At 42.6% G+C, this 13,362-nt stretch overlaps 1 protein-coding gene across 1 annotated transcript in view; it reads right to left on the bottom strand.

Moving 5' to 3' along the window:
* The window catches only part of Cabcoco1 (ciliary associated calcium binding coiled-coil 1), a 103,057-nt gene that overhangs the window by 84,938 nt on the left and 4,757 nt on the right, over window positions 1–13,362 (bottom strand). Inside the window, exons 2-3 of the mRNA XM_028877228.2 lie at window positions 9,638–9,744; window positions 1,155–1,324 (exon numbers count right to left, since the gene is read on the bottom strand). Coding sequence (XP_028733061.1) covers window positions 1,155–1,324; window positions 9,638–9,744 — 277 coding nt within the window. The remainder of the gene's footprint in view (window positions 1–1,154; window positions 1,325–9,637; window positions 9,745–13,362) is intronic.

Genomic DNA, 13,362 nt, shown 5'->3' with positions numbered 1-13,362 from the left:
GAAGCTGTGCTCTTGGTTCACAATCTAATTCCATCGAGCGTCCTGAGAGGGTATTGTTTTCTTACCAGATGTATACATGAGCTTGTCTGCTTCCCCCACATACATGTTCACTCTCTCGTGACTTAGCCGCATGGAGCCCGCCCACGGATCAGAAGTGCAGGTTCGAACTGATACCAGCCAAACAAGGCTCCACTGGAGGCCACCTGGAGGCTGGGAGGTGTGGGAAAGGTGGAAAACGGAAATGTTCTCTCAAATTCGGGCTGTGAAACTCTTGAAAATGCCACCTTCTGCTCTCCTTCCATGGTGAACACTCTGCTCAGAAGCTGTAAAGGCTTAGGACAGCCACATCAAACATCCTTTGAAACTTCAATTTTGTAGGACTGATGTATTCAAGTTTTGCCTTATATGCAGATCTGGCCTGAAAAGGCTTCCTCCAGCCCCTGCTGCTCACACCCCAGTTTCCACATCCTCCCCAGAAAGGTTTTGTTTTTATTTTATTTTTTTTTAAATTAAGACCCATTCTTACTGTGTGTTAGGTTCACCCTAGACTCCCCACTCCCCCCACCTCCCATATCCCTAGCACTAGGATTCTAGTGTGTGCCTCCATGCCTGGCTTTACAGACCATTCATATTTTTTTTATCCTGTATTCTTCTGCTTTCCTGTATGCATATAAATAAAAACATATATTCTAGCTTTTATCTTTTATAAACAAAAGTCCATAGTTCTTCATGTTCTTTTTCTCTGCTAATATGGAGCCTTGTAATATACAGAGAGCTTTCTCATTTCCTCTTTAGAATACTATGTATTCTACTTTTAAGATAGATTAACTAATATTTGGGTTCCAGCATAGGTTCAGATATACAGAAAATTGCAAATATATCAGAGTATCCTAAGATATTTGGAGTGTGATTGGTGCAGGGAATACTAATTAGAATCACTTTGGCGAATCAACAAAGAGAACCTTAGTCTTACTGAGAATTCTTTGAGGATTTACCATTCAGTGCGAAATGAGCTGTCCCTGTTGTATCCAGGAAACAAACCTCCAGTTCTTATTAAAGGAATCACAATGAGGCCCAGCATCCTGGCTTTTGAATATTAATTTACACAGACTGCGTTTCTTCCCCTTAAAACGACAGAGAGGGACTGGACTTACTTTGAAGATTGTTCAGTAACATGTCCAGCAAAGTCATGAATTTTGAATATTGGTCAATGGAAAAGTCCATTCCTTTGGCCCAAAAGAACCCGGACACGTAGTAGTCTAGGAGAATGGCATCTCTTAAACAAGTCTGGAGATTTTTAAAATTCAGAAATACACTCATTTTTCTGTAACGAAAAGGAAAAATGCAGATATTAGATGGGGTTAAGTACTGAACAGTTCTGAGGAGTTGTGAAAGCGACTAGTTTAATGAAAATTCTGGACTGCTTCTCACCTTAAAGTATTCAGTCACATCAGAATCCACAGGTGAAAGGGGAAGGGGAGGAGTGGAGGAAGGAGAAGAAGGGCAGCGGGTGGGGAGTGGGCGCTCTCCCCTAACTCCATTCTCTTTTTTCTCTGTCTCCACTTCTTATACCTTCAATACCTGGTATTTTTCCTCCCGAAATTCTAAATGCAATACCCCTTTCTTTTTTTGTGTGTGGCAGTACCTCATGCTCAGGCTAGTCTGGAACTTGCTATGCAGCAAAGATGACCTTGAGCTCCTGATCCCCCTGCCTCAGTTCCATTGCTATTGCTGGGATTAGAGACAGGCATGCCAAGTGGGTGCCCTTCCTACCAATTCGGGGTTGCCTCATTTCTAGCCAGGACCTTGCTGCTACCAATCAACCTGCTGATTAAGTTTGATCCATTTCTGAAAACAGATGGTTAAATATTCTGTCCTTTTCTCTCTGCAAAGATGACAACCTGGGTATGTTTCATTGGCTTTCTGTCAGGTACATTTAATTTTTTTTTCAGACATTCTTCCTTTCCCTGAGTCTGTTTCTTATTCCTTCTTCTCTCTCAGGATGGGGTAAGCAGTGACTCCTCCCCTGAGCTGCTGTTAGACCTTTCTTTTTCTGCACTTTTCTTCTGATGCTTCTCGCCCTTTCTTTCCCGTCATCATCCCTTCCTCCAGCTCTTCTAAGTCTGTTCTGTGCTGCTGTTGCTCTGTAAGTTTTAAAAAATCTGTGAGACTAGCCGGGCGTTGGTGGCGCACGCCTTTAATCCCAGCACTCGGGAGGCAGAGCCAGGCGGATCTCTGTGAGTTCGAGGCCAGCCTGGGCTACCAAGTGAGTCCCAGAAAAGGCGCAAAGCTACACAGAGAAACCCTGTCTCGAAAAACCAAAAAAAAAAAAAAAATCTGTGAGACAACATTCGCCTGTGTCTTCTGTGTGTCCCTGCTCACATCTTTCTGGTGGTGCCTTTGTCCTGTTCTCTGTCACTCTCTCCGCAGACATAGTCCTCACATGTTAGTTATCTTTGAACAGCTGCTTGCGGGAAATGAACTGGGTGTGGAGACCTGCCTGTAACACACACTATGAGATGCTTCCTGGGTCCTTAGATCAACTAGTAGATACTTCCTGTGCCGTGATGAAAAACTGGTTGGTGCTTCCTATGTCCCGATAACCAACTCATAGGCATTTCCTGTGCGGAGTTACTTTCTGTCAATTCTTTTAACATTCATTTCTGTTTTGGTTAGTGAGGTTACAAAAAGGAAAAATAGAGACTCATTTTACTGTGACATCAAAGGTCTGTAATACAGGTATGTGCACCCCATTCCTGCACACCCAGGTCCTACACTACAAATGGGGACTCATGGCATAGCATCTAGGGTGTTCTCCTCCAGGAAGTGTCCTGTACCTTTCCTTCCTCCTAAATCCCATAGCTGTGTGTGTCTCTCCCTCAAACTGTCTCCTGCATATCAGTTGATCTGTGATAATTGTGGGGATCACCTCCAAAGCTCATGCTTTGGGCGGGCCTTCAGCGTTCTCTGGTTTTGACAAAGGTGTGACTGATCTTCCCTGTTGCTTATATGTGCTTTCTTGGGACGAGTTGGGAGATGGCATGTGTGGCAAGCTCACTCCACCATCTTCAAAAGGGGAGCCCTTGTCCTTCACCACATTCAAATGAGTGATAACGAAAACCAGTTCAGATGTTCAAGTGGTTTTTGACATGTGTCCAACAGTCAACGTCCACCTCAAAGGCAACCCTATCAGGAGAAACCACAAACCCTACATGAGGGCTGATGATTTTTTTTTTTCGAGACAGGGTTTCTCTGTGTAGTTTTGGTGCCTGTCCTGGATCTCGCTCTGTAAACCAGGCTGGCTTCGAACTCACAGAGATCCGCCTGCCTCTGCCTCCCGAGTGCTGGGATTAAAGGCGTGCGCCACCACTGCCTGGCTGGTCTGATGGCTTTTAAGCAACCATTTCATCTCCCTTCCCTTCTCACCATGGCACACAATGCTGTCAAGCCTGTGAAATTGGTCTAAGAGAAGGGCTTTTCTGTAGGCGCCTTATTCTTTATCTAAAATGTCACATACCAGGAGACTTAGAGGCAGGTTGGCTTCATAATATTGAGTTTGATAGTGACATTATATCTATACTAATACCTGTTTATATATATTTACAGTGTGCATACATACAGTATTCATGTATCTGCATCCATTTGAAATTTTTCAATGTGTTAGTATGTATGTGTGTAGAGGCCAGAGGACAACTTGCCAGCTTGCCCTGGGATCCACCGTCTGCCTCCCAGTGCTGGGATTACAGGCAACTGCCATGACTGCCCAGCTTTAACATGGTTGCTGGGTCTCCTACTTCCAGTCACCATGCCTGCAAGGTGAGTTCTCAGTCTACTTAGCTATCTCCCCAACCCTACTGGCTGCTGCTTTTATAAATGGTTTTCTAAGAACTTTTTGTGTAATGAGAAGTATTGACCCTTTATATTTGGGATACAGTTTTACCGCATCCCGAAATTCAATTTTATTTTTGTGAAAGGAAGAAATTGGGTTACTCCCCCCACATGCACATACTTTTTTTTTTTTTACCAGAATGTTCTAGAATAGTTGTTCTAGTTTATAATTATACTGTTTGCCTTTATTTTAATTTCAAATGAATCTTGTGCTTACTGCCAGGTTTTTTTTTTTTTAATTATTTTTGTTTTCTAGATCACAGTTCTCTTTGCCAGTTTTCTTGTTATTGTTGCATTAGATGCATCAATGAATTGATTAATCTTTCCTGAGGTAATGGGTCAATCTTTCAATTAAACCACAGGACACTGAGGGGTTTTTTTTTTTTTTTTTTTTTTTTTGAGTTCTTTATATAAAAATGTCCTAAACAATTCCAGCTAGAATTTGATCCTGAAACTACATTCTTTCTATGAATTAGATTTTAATGGCTTGGCTGTTCCTCAGAGAGCTGCTGTCCATTCCTGACAGGGAACTGTGAGAGGCCTGCCTGCTCATTGTCCCTGGGTCACTTTACACTGGACATAATGAAATGCTTGAGGTTTCAGGCCACTGAAACAGGAAAATCTAAGCATGTGTTACATGCAGTTTCGTTCTTTTCTGGTTCAGTATGTTAGATGTGAAGCCCAACACCCTCCCATCCTGTCACTACACATGCACTGTTATGAGTCTCCACACATTTATCTTCTGTTGTCACTGACTTCATTTTCAGCAAAGCAGATTCCACATTAACTTAATTCTTTATGCTTAGAATCTTCTTTTAGCTCAAAGAGTTCCTTTATGTACATATCTTACCAGCTCTTTAATCCCTTGGTTTGCGGAGTTGATTTAGCCTTTAATCATGAGCTTTGGGGTAGCGTTTCTCTCACTTCTGTTGATTTTTCTTTAAACTTTCCCTTCCTCTGCCATCTGCACTCTCTGGATTCTTAAGTAAATATTTGACCTGAATACCTGTACATGGTATTTGTTTTTTATTTTTGTTTTTTCAATGCTTGTGTTTGAATGAACTCAACAACTTTTCCAAACATATTTTGGTGAGGGCTCCCCAACCTCCCTGCACCCCAGCTTTGACGGGCACCTTCCCTCCCTCCCTCCCCCTGGGATCAGTGGACTCTCGACCTTGACTGACCCCCAGGGCTTAGTATTGACGGTTTCTGTTCTTCCCCCAGTCATTTTACTCCAAAGGAGGTGATACAGGGAATCCTTCAGAGCAAGACAGGGCCCCAGCTGGAACACAGTTTCTGTGTCTTCTACTGGTCAGTTTAGTCATAAAGAAGGATGGCACAAGACAGAGAGAGAGCGCCACAGCTGTAGCATGGGCTGATGCACACGAAGGGAAAGGAACTTGGCGGCATCTCAGGACATTGTGACATGGCAAGAGGTGATGAAGCTGTTGACTCCCCGGGGAGACCTTACCCTTTCTGAGGAGTGGTTGGGAGTGGGTTGGGGAGCAGGAGGATGGGAGGGAGGGGGAATGGTGGTTGGTAGATAAAACGAATTAAAAAAATTAACTAATAAAAAAGAAAATAATAAAAAAGAGCATCAGCAGAACTGTCTCGTCCTTCCCTTCATGCTCTAGATCTTGGGATGCCTTCCCCTTCTGAAGTGCGTCAGCATGCAGAAACTAACTCTGCAGACCAGTTAAAGAGATGGCAGAGGTTTGCCTACAGAAGGTTATTAGAAGCCATCTTGACAGACATGGTGTGGGGCACAACTCAAAGCCCAGCACTTGAGAAGCTAAGGCAGGGGTGTTCCCTTGAGCTTGAGGCCAGCCTGAATGACAAGAGTCAGCCTCAGTTTCCAAAAGCACAATCAAACAAAAACCAAGGCTCAGTGTTGATGTCTGTGTTTATAAAGTTCTTTGTAGCTAGCCTCTACCATTTTTTCAAGATTTAAATTTTTTTTTTCCTTTTTACTTTATTTGTATTGGTGTTTTGCTTGCATGTATGTCTGGGCACTATTTGTATGTCTGGTGCCTGAGGGAGGCTGGAAGATGGTGTCCGATCCCCTGGAACTAGAATTACAGATGATTGTTGGCTGCCATGTGGGTGATGGGATTCAAACCCAGGTCCTCTGCAAAAGCAGCCAGTGCTCATAACCACTGAGCCATTTCTGCAGACTTCTCTTGTCTTTTTAAAATGAAATTCTGGGGTAGATTTGTAAGTACTGCTGAGTTGCATATACATAAAATATTATTGATAGCATACATTAGAAAGTCATGAAAAGAACACCAGGCATGTGGAATCTATTTCAAAATGTATTTTGGATAATCCCTCATGTTTCTTAGATTGCCTGTTGGTCTAGAGAAAAAAAATTCATAATTGTGAGATGTAGGGAAATATGATGATTTGTTGTAATTTATTTAAGTAGGTTTATAGCTCTTCAAACTGCATGATCTGGGACTATTTTGGTCACTCGGGAGAGGATAATTAAATTATACTACTGTCTTTTTGAAAAATATATAACCATCACTTACAATAATGCTGTTTTAAATTGAAAATGATTGCAAATACATGTAGATTATTGTTACAGGAATTATATTTTAAAACACAGGAAAATGTCAAGAAGATGGCTCCTAAAATAATAACGCTGTCCCACTGTCCTAAAATTCGACATGGGATCCCTTCCTGTGGTCATTCGGATCGCTGAAGACGTCAACCTGCTTTTGACACAGCTGTTTTACCTATTTCCTCTGTGGCTACGTTTTGTGTCGCGCTCTGTTGGTTCTTTTTGTGTCGTTGTGTGTGGCCAGGTAGCCCTGGCTCTTCTGGGTGTGCTTTGGAAGGCAGGCTGGCTGTGAACTGGTGGCAAGCCTACGCTCATGTCCCTGGCTGTGGTACTTCGCCCAGTCCGTCTCTGATGGCTGTGACGCCGGCTGTGTCCTGTGCTTTGGTCCACCTGTGCCCTCCCGATGCTTAAGAGTATTTTCTGAATTTGAATATTTAATAACAAAGGACAGTCAGTAATTGAAAAAAAATGTGTTCTATAAGGTAGAGTGCACAACTAGTGATATAGTAAAAATGCATGATTCTAGAAACCAACATGTTATTTTATATTAATGACTATTAAATACTAGATGTTTGGTATTTTTAATGTTGACATTTTCCTTACTAGTCATTACAAGCCAATTGGAAGTGGGATTAAGTATCTGTCACTTCCACTGTATTGCTCTCACTTAGTCCTGACTATTGCTTTGCATGACAAAGATCATTTTCATATAGGGACCTGCAAATGGGAAAAGCATTTTACATAAAAATCACTATGTATATTATTAATACTATGTGTGACTATTTTAAATTAATTATTAAAATTGTGTAGATTTATTTGTTTACTCTTTGTGTGTATGGTTGTGTGTGTGGGTGCCTCTACACTGTAGCAGGTGTACAGAGGACAGAAAACAACTTACCTGACCTACTGTGTAGGTCAGGGCTCAAACTCAGGCATTGGGATCCATCTGTGACACACATATTTTTTCCCTTCAATCCTTACACTAAGAATCAGAACTCCCAATAAATATTTATTTCTGTAGAGACGGTAAAAAGCGTTATGAGAAATCATTTGAAATGGGTGGGAATTTTTAATTCTCTGACTCTCAGGAAGCTGCGGACAGCAGACAGTTGGGCCCAGTCACCGCCGTCACTTCCTAGCAGACTCTGGAAGCACTGGAGGTGAAGTGTATCTTGGGAAAAAGCTGTCAGTGTTACTTGTGGGCTCCTGGTGAGCCTTCGCAGATTCCTCTCCCATCCAGGACATCTGTCATACCTCTTTCTCAGGAGTAAATCACTTCAATGCCGTAGCACTTGTAAGCTCTGTCTGTGATCACCACTGACAGAGTCATTGTCTGTGTGTTCATTATGGTCTGTGCCATCTTGCTTGTGTCCTGAGTACTGGCTTTCAAAGACCAGACTTCATGGCTCGGGTCCTCAAATCACACCAGCCCAGTGCTACTCTCCATAGCCAAGCAGGTTTCCACTTCAAGGTGGGATAACTTGTTTTAAATTGTGGGTGATGGCTAAAATTTCAAGGGATTCGTTTTTTGTTAACTTTCTCTCTCTCTCTCTCTCTCTCTCTCTCTCTCTCTCTCTCTCTCTCTCTCTCTGTGTGTGTGTGTGTGTGTGCATGTGTGTCTGTCTGTCTGTCAGTCTGTCTATGTAGGGGTTATGTGCAAGTGAGTCAGGTGCTCACAGGGGCCAGAAAGAACATTGTATCCTCTGGAGCTAGAGTTGTAGGCAGTTAGCTGTAAACATCCCCCTGTGGGTGCATGGAACAGAACTCGGGGCCTCCAGGAGAGCAGTATGTGTTCTTAGCCATTAGGCAGCATTTGTAGCCACTAGTAGACATCTTTAAGGAAACCATGTTGACTGACCCAGCTGGCTAGTATTCTAAATAAATGGCATGCCCTAGTACTCTATACCCATGACAGCACGACGTTAGTATTATTGACAAATTCAGTCTTACCTATAATTTAAAACAACACATGCCATAAGAGTCTAGAGTTTAGCATTGTCTTTTTTTTTTATATAAATATCACTGGTAAATGGCTCATATGCAGAATTTTCAAAATCATAACTGTTCTGAACAGTTTCATGTCAACTTGACACAAGCTAAAGTCATCTTAGAAGAGGGAACCTTAATTAAGAAAATGCTTCCATATTATTGGGCTGCAGGCATGTCTATGGGGAATATTCTTAAATTATTGATGGAGGAGGGCCCAGTCCATGGTAGGTGGGGCCACCCCTGGACTGGTTGCCCTGGGTTCTATAAGAAAGCAGGCTGAGCAAGCCATGGTGAGCAAGCCAGTAAACAGCACTCCTCATGGCTCTGCATCAGCTCCTTCCTCCAGGTTCCTGCCCTGTGTGAGTTCCTGTCCTGACTTCCTTTAATGATGAACAGTGCTGTGGAAGTGTGAGCCAAATAGACACTTTCCTCCCCAACTTGCTTTCAGCTTGTCATCATGGTGGGTTTTTTTCTTTTTTTCTTTTTTCTTTGGTTTTTAGAGACAAAGTTTCTCTGTGTAACAGCCCTGGCTGTCCTGCAACTCGATTTGTAGACTAGGCTGGCCTCGAAATCACAAAGATTCACCTGTCCCTGCCTGTGAGTGTTGGGATTAAAGGTGTGTGCCACCACCACCTGGCTTCATCATGGTGTTTGATCACAGCCATAGTAACTCAAACGAAGACAAGAATCTAATTGACTATGAATGTTGTTAACATATTTGTTATATTATATTAATATAATTAATGTTACACAAGGTTGTCTTTTGGATTACTGGACATGTTGACAGCTTCATGAATGGAAGAGAAGAGACGCAGAAAGGACACAGGGTAGACACAGGTGGCTCTTGTTCAACATTAGCAGCTCGAGTCCCCAATGCATGTCACTCACCAGGAAAGACTGTTGAGCTATGCAAAGAGTCAATGCTCTTTGCATTTGTGCTCGTGTGTGTGTGTGTGTGTGTGTGTGTGTGTGTATGTGTGTGTGTGCATGTGTGTGCACGCGCGCACATGTGTGTGTGTGCGTGTGTGTGTGTGTGTGTGTGTGTGTGTATTCCCAATACTTGACATATTTTAGTGAACACTATACTAACACATAATTTGACATAAAAGCTTAAAATGTGTAAATTATGCACCATGATCACTTTGCAATAAAGGCCTAGAACTGATCTCAACTTGACTGAGATTGTGGAGTACTTACTCTTGAATTCCATCCACATCTGGTTCTTCCAGCAGGTCAGTGATCTGGTCAACTGAGAGAAAATCCGAAGACAGAATCTTTTCATTCTCCTGGAATTCAGTATTTTTCTGTTAAAAACAAAACAAAACAAAACAAAACAGAATGAGTCATCTACATCTTATATTTTGTGTATTAACTCTAATGATACAAAACACTTAGTCGTTTTTCTTTTCTGTTGTTATGTGGTGGTGGCTGAGAAGTCACACAGGTAGACGGTCTATCCCTGGGCATGCGCAGAACTCAGGGCTGCTTTACAACTCAGCAAACCCTGACTGTCTACACAATGCCCCTCGAATGGCAGGCTCAAGAGAGGGTAAATGCAAGGAGAGACTCGCTCGCCCCATGGAGCTGAACGGCGAGTCCTTAATGTACTCTCATCCTAGATTAAAAGCGCAGCATTAGTATAACAATCTAATATTGCGTTATAAACACCGAACCGATAACGATTGTGTTAGCTTTGAAATTCTCCATGAGAAAGCGGCGGGGCTGGGGCGGGGCTCAGTGGGTGAGGTGTTGTGTAGTAAAGGTGAGTACAACATGAGTGGACACAGTTGAGAGACAGGAGTGGTGATGGAGGGGAGCAAAGCACATTGCATGCATTAAGAAATTCTCCAACAACAAAAACGGAATACTTCAACGACAAAAAGCACATGACACATGAGCTGGTGTAAGTGGGGCATTCAGTCCCTAAGCAAAGGCAAGGACAGGGATGTGAATGGAAGGAGTCCGTGAGTGGCCTTTCAGGACCAGCCTAACCAGAGCCCTGGGTGAGCAGTTGCCAGCAGTGCCCAGGATGGGCGCCAGGAATGAGATGGAGTCGGGAGATGCTGTGTGCACCGCAGCATGTCGTGGGAGGTCCCGAAATGAAGAAGACCATAAATAACCTCCTGAAAGCTCACAAGGTAGAACTACTGTGTGCGGAATCACAGATGTTTTAGACCCTGGCCAGTGGAGGAAGAGCAAGCTATGGAGTTTTCTGTACAGGCGATGGGGATGCATGAAGTTTCTGAGTAGCTAAGTGGCAGGATACAGCTGTGAGCTACGGCAGATGAGGGAAAATGGGGAACATGAAGTGATGTGGAGGAAGGGACAAAAAAAACAGACTCTCAAAACACAGTTTTGATGAAGAGTTGGGAGTCTCAGAAACAGAGGATTCAGGGCCTTTCACAATGACACACTCCCTCTTTCAACAGTAGACTTGACAGAGGAGTGTGCAGAGCAAGGTGCAAATATTTAGAAGTTAGAAACGGCAGAGTCGGGAAGGTCAAGTTTTAAGATGTTGGTTAATGGATGAGATTGTCCTAGTACATAGTTGGAAGAGAAAGGTTGTGACTCAAGGTGGAAGAGGGGATGAGACGGAGTTATCTGCAGAGCCTGAAGCCTGTTGGGAATGGGGGGCACAGGTGCATGCCTTTTGATTCACCAAACCGGGACTGAGCTATTCCCATGATGGGATTGGAAAAGTAAGAGGACTACAGCCAATATCCCAGGACAATTACCATGTCCTTTCCTCCTCTCTCAAGATAGCCTGGAGCCCACTATAGAGGAGGATGACTTTGAATTTCTGACCCTCTGCTTCTGTTGCCTGATGCTGGCATTACAAGGGTGTACGACCAATGGCTAGTTTATAGGGTGCTGGAGATCAAGTCCAGGCCTTCCCGCCTGTTACAAAGCACCTCACTCACTGAGCTACAGGACCAGCCCACTGCCTCCTAATGGCAAGTGTCAAAGCTAACACAATCGCCATTGGTTCATATAACCTAATATTAGATTGGTGCTGCACTGTTAATATAGGATGAGTAAATTAAACACTACTAGGTCATATGATTGATTGGATCTGACTTTTAGCATCTAGTATAATATGTTTTGCACATGCTGACCTCTCAGATACTTCTAAACTCATTCACATGGATGAGTTTGTGTAGAAGACAGTATTTTAGTCAGACACATGGTGTTAATGTTTGCTTATGTGTGTTTTGACTACACACATCCTTTATTAGCACTAAATTCTCTTAGGTTCTGAGACACACTCCTGTCTTCCTTTCTGTTTGGAATTTGCAAACCCTGCTGAGTCCACATGGGTTAGTAAGGGACTGCTGAGTTTCATCTTCATCCCATGATGGTGTGGTGCTCGAAGAGGGTTGAAGAACTGAGAATTTAGGGGAATTGCTGATAAGGTCATGGTTGGACTGCTGATTAATTTTATGACTTAGGCCAACTTGTTTGGTCTCAAATTTGGATTCATATTTAAAAAAATCATTTTCTGTGTTTGAATACTCACAGGACTGCCACGATGAGTCAGAGCAAGAAAGAAGTACATGAAAAGTGAGTGATACCGACATAAAGATCAATTTACTTGACGAGAAAAATTCTGGATAGGAAAAAAATTAGGTCACACAGAACTATATGAAAGTGAATCCAATAATATCAATGCTTTGACAGTCAGAGCTCTAGCAATGATGCCCGATATCAGTGCCACTGTTTGGAATAAAATTTGGGAGTTTAAGATAGTCATCACTCAGCAGAGTTTGCCTCTTTTATTGGTATTAGTGTTAGGAATAGCAGCATTAAAAAAATACTTATTTCTGCACCTATTTTAAATGAAGCCTCCTTTTAAATGAAGCCTCCTTTTTTTCCCTCCTTTCTTTTTGCTTTTTTACTCTATGCTGCCTTGCACTAGAAAGAGTATTAGGTGATTAAAAACCTCTGGTCTTTCAGTGCATACACTCTGATCTCTACAGCCTACAGATCCAACGGCCACTCATAAACAGGCTAAACGTGCTCACTTGTTTCTGTGGCTCTCTGTGTCGTCCTGTCTCCAGATTGGCAGCTCTGCAATGCTGGGAACTCACTTTATCCCACCTCCTGCTGGATTTTAGTATCTATTCCACAAGCAGCCTTATAAGCCTCCTGTTATTTACCAGATAATCTTTTGCCTGATTTCTCTTCCTCCAATGTCATCTGAACACTCCACACTTGTAAACATGTCTTCTTCCTAGAACACGGGCTTTTAGGAACATGTCTGTACCCATTGCTGGTAGTGCTTCATAAAGGAGAGCCTCTAAAAAGCTTCATTAAAGGAAAGACAACCCATTTATTGGATTAGGAAAGAGAGCTTTCCCAGTCAGAAGAAACACAAGCTTGTCCACAAAAGCCAGATTTTGAAAGTTTTCCCCCTCAAGCCTAAAAATAAATGAACTAAGGGGTAGTGTTGTATTAAACCATATCGGAGTCTGAGGCAAAAGGAAAATCAGGAATATTGATGCTCTCTTTATTTTAGAATCTGATTCATCCCAACATTTCTTACACCAGCTTTGATTTTTATCAGCGTGGTCCATTGAAGCATCACCTGCGTGGATCGACAAGGTAGTGGCACATTTTAGATGCTGAGCTGGACAGGGGCCTCCCAACCCCCTCATCATGATCTTCCTAGAGGGCTCAGAAACCAATTATTTTTGAAAAGAAAGTAAGTAATTAAAGGAACCAAAAACAAGTGAAATAAAGAGTTAGCTATTTAAAAATATGGGTAAAAAGGCAACTCTCTGGTAAGTATGATTAAAGAATAAAGGAAGCAAAAGGCTGCCACAGCGGGTGGCAGAACATTAGAAAATACAAGGGAACGGGTGATTTCCTAGGAAAATATAAATTGTTAGAACTTAGCAGGGATAAAGGGGAAAATTGATCAG

This window comes from Peromyscus leucopus, chromosome 16_21 (assembly GCF_004664715.2).
Source record: "Peromyscus leucopus breed LL Stock chromosome 16_21, UCI_PerLeu_2.1, whole genome shotgun sequence".
Taxonomy (NCBI): domain Eukaryota; kingdom Metazoa; phylum Chordata; class Mammalia; order Rodentia; family Cricetidae; genus Peromyscus; species Peromyscus leucopus.
This window is presented reverse-complemented; position numbering and strand designations above follow the sequence as displayed.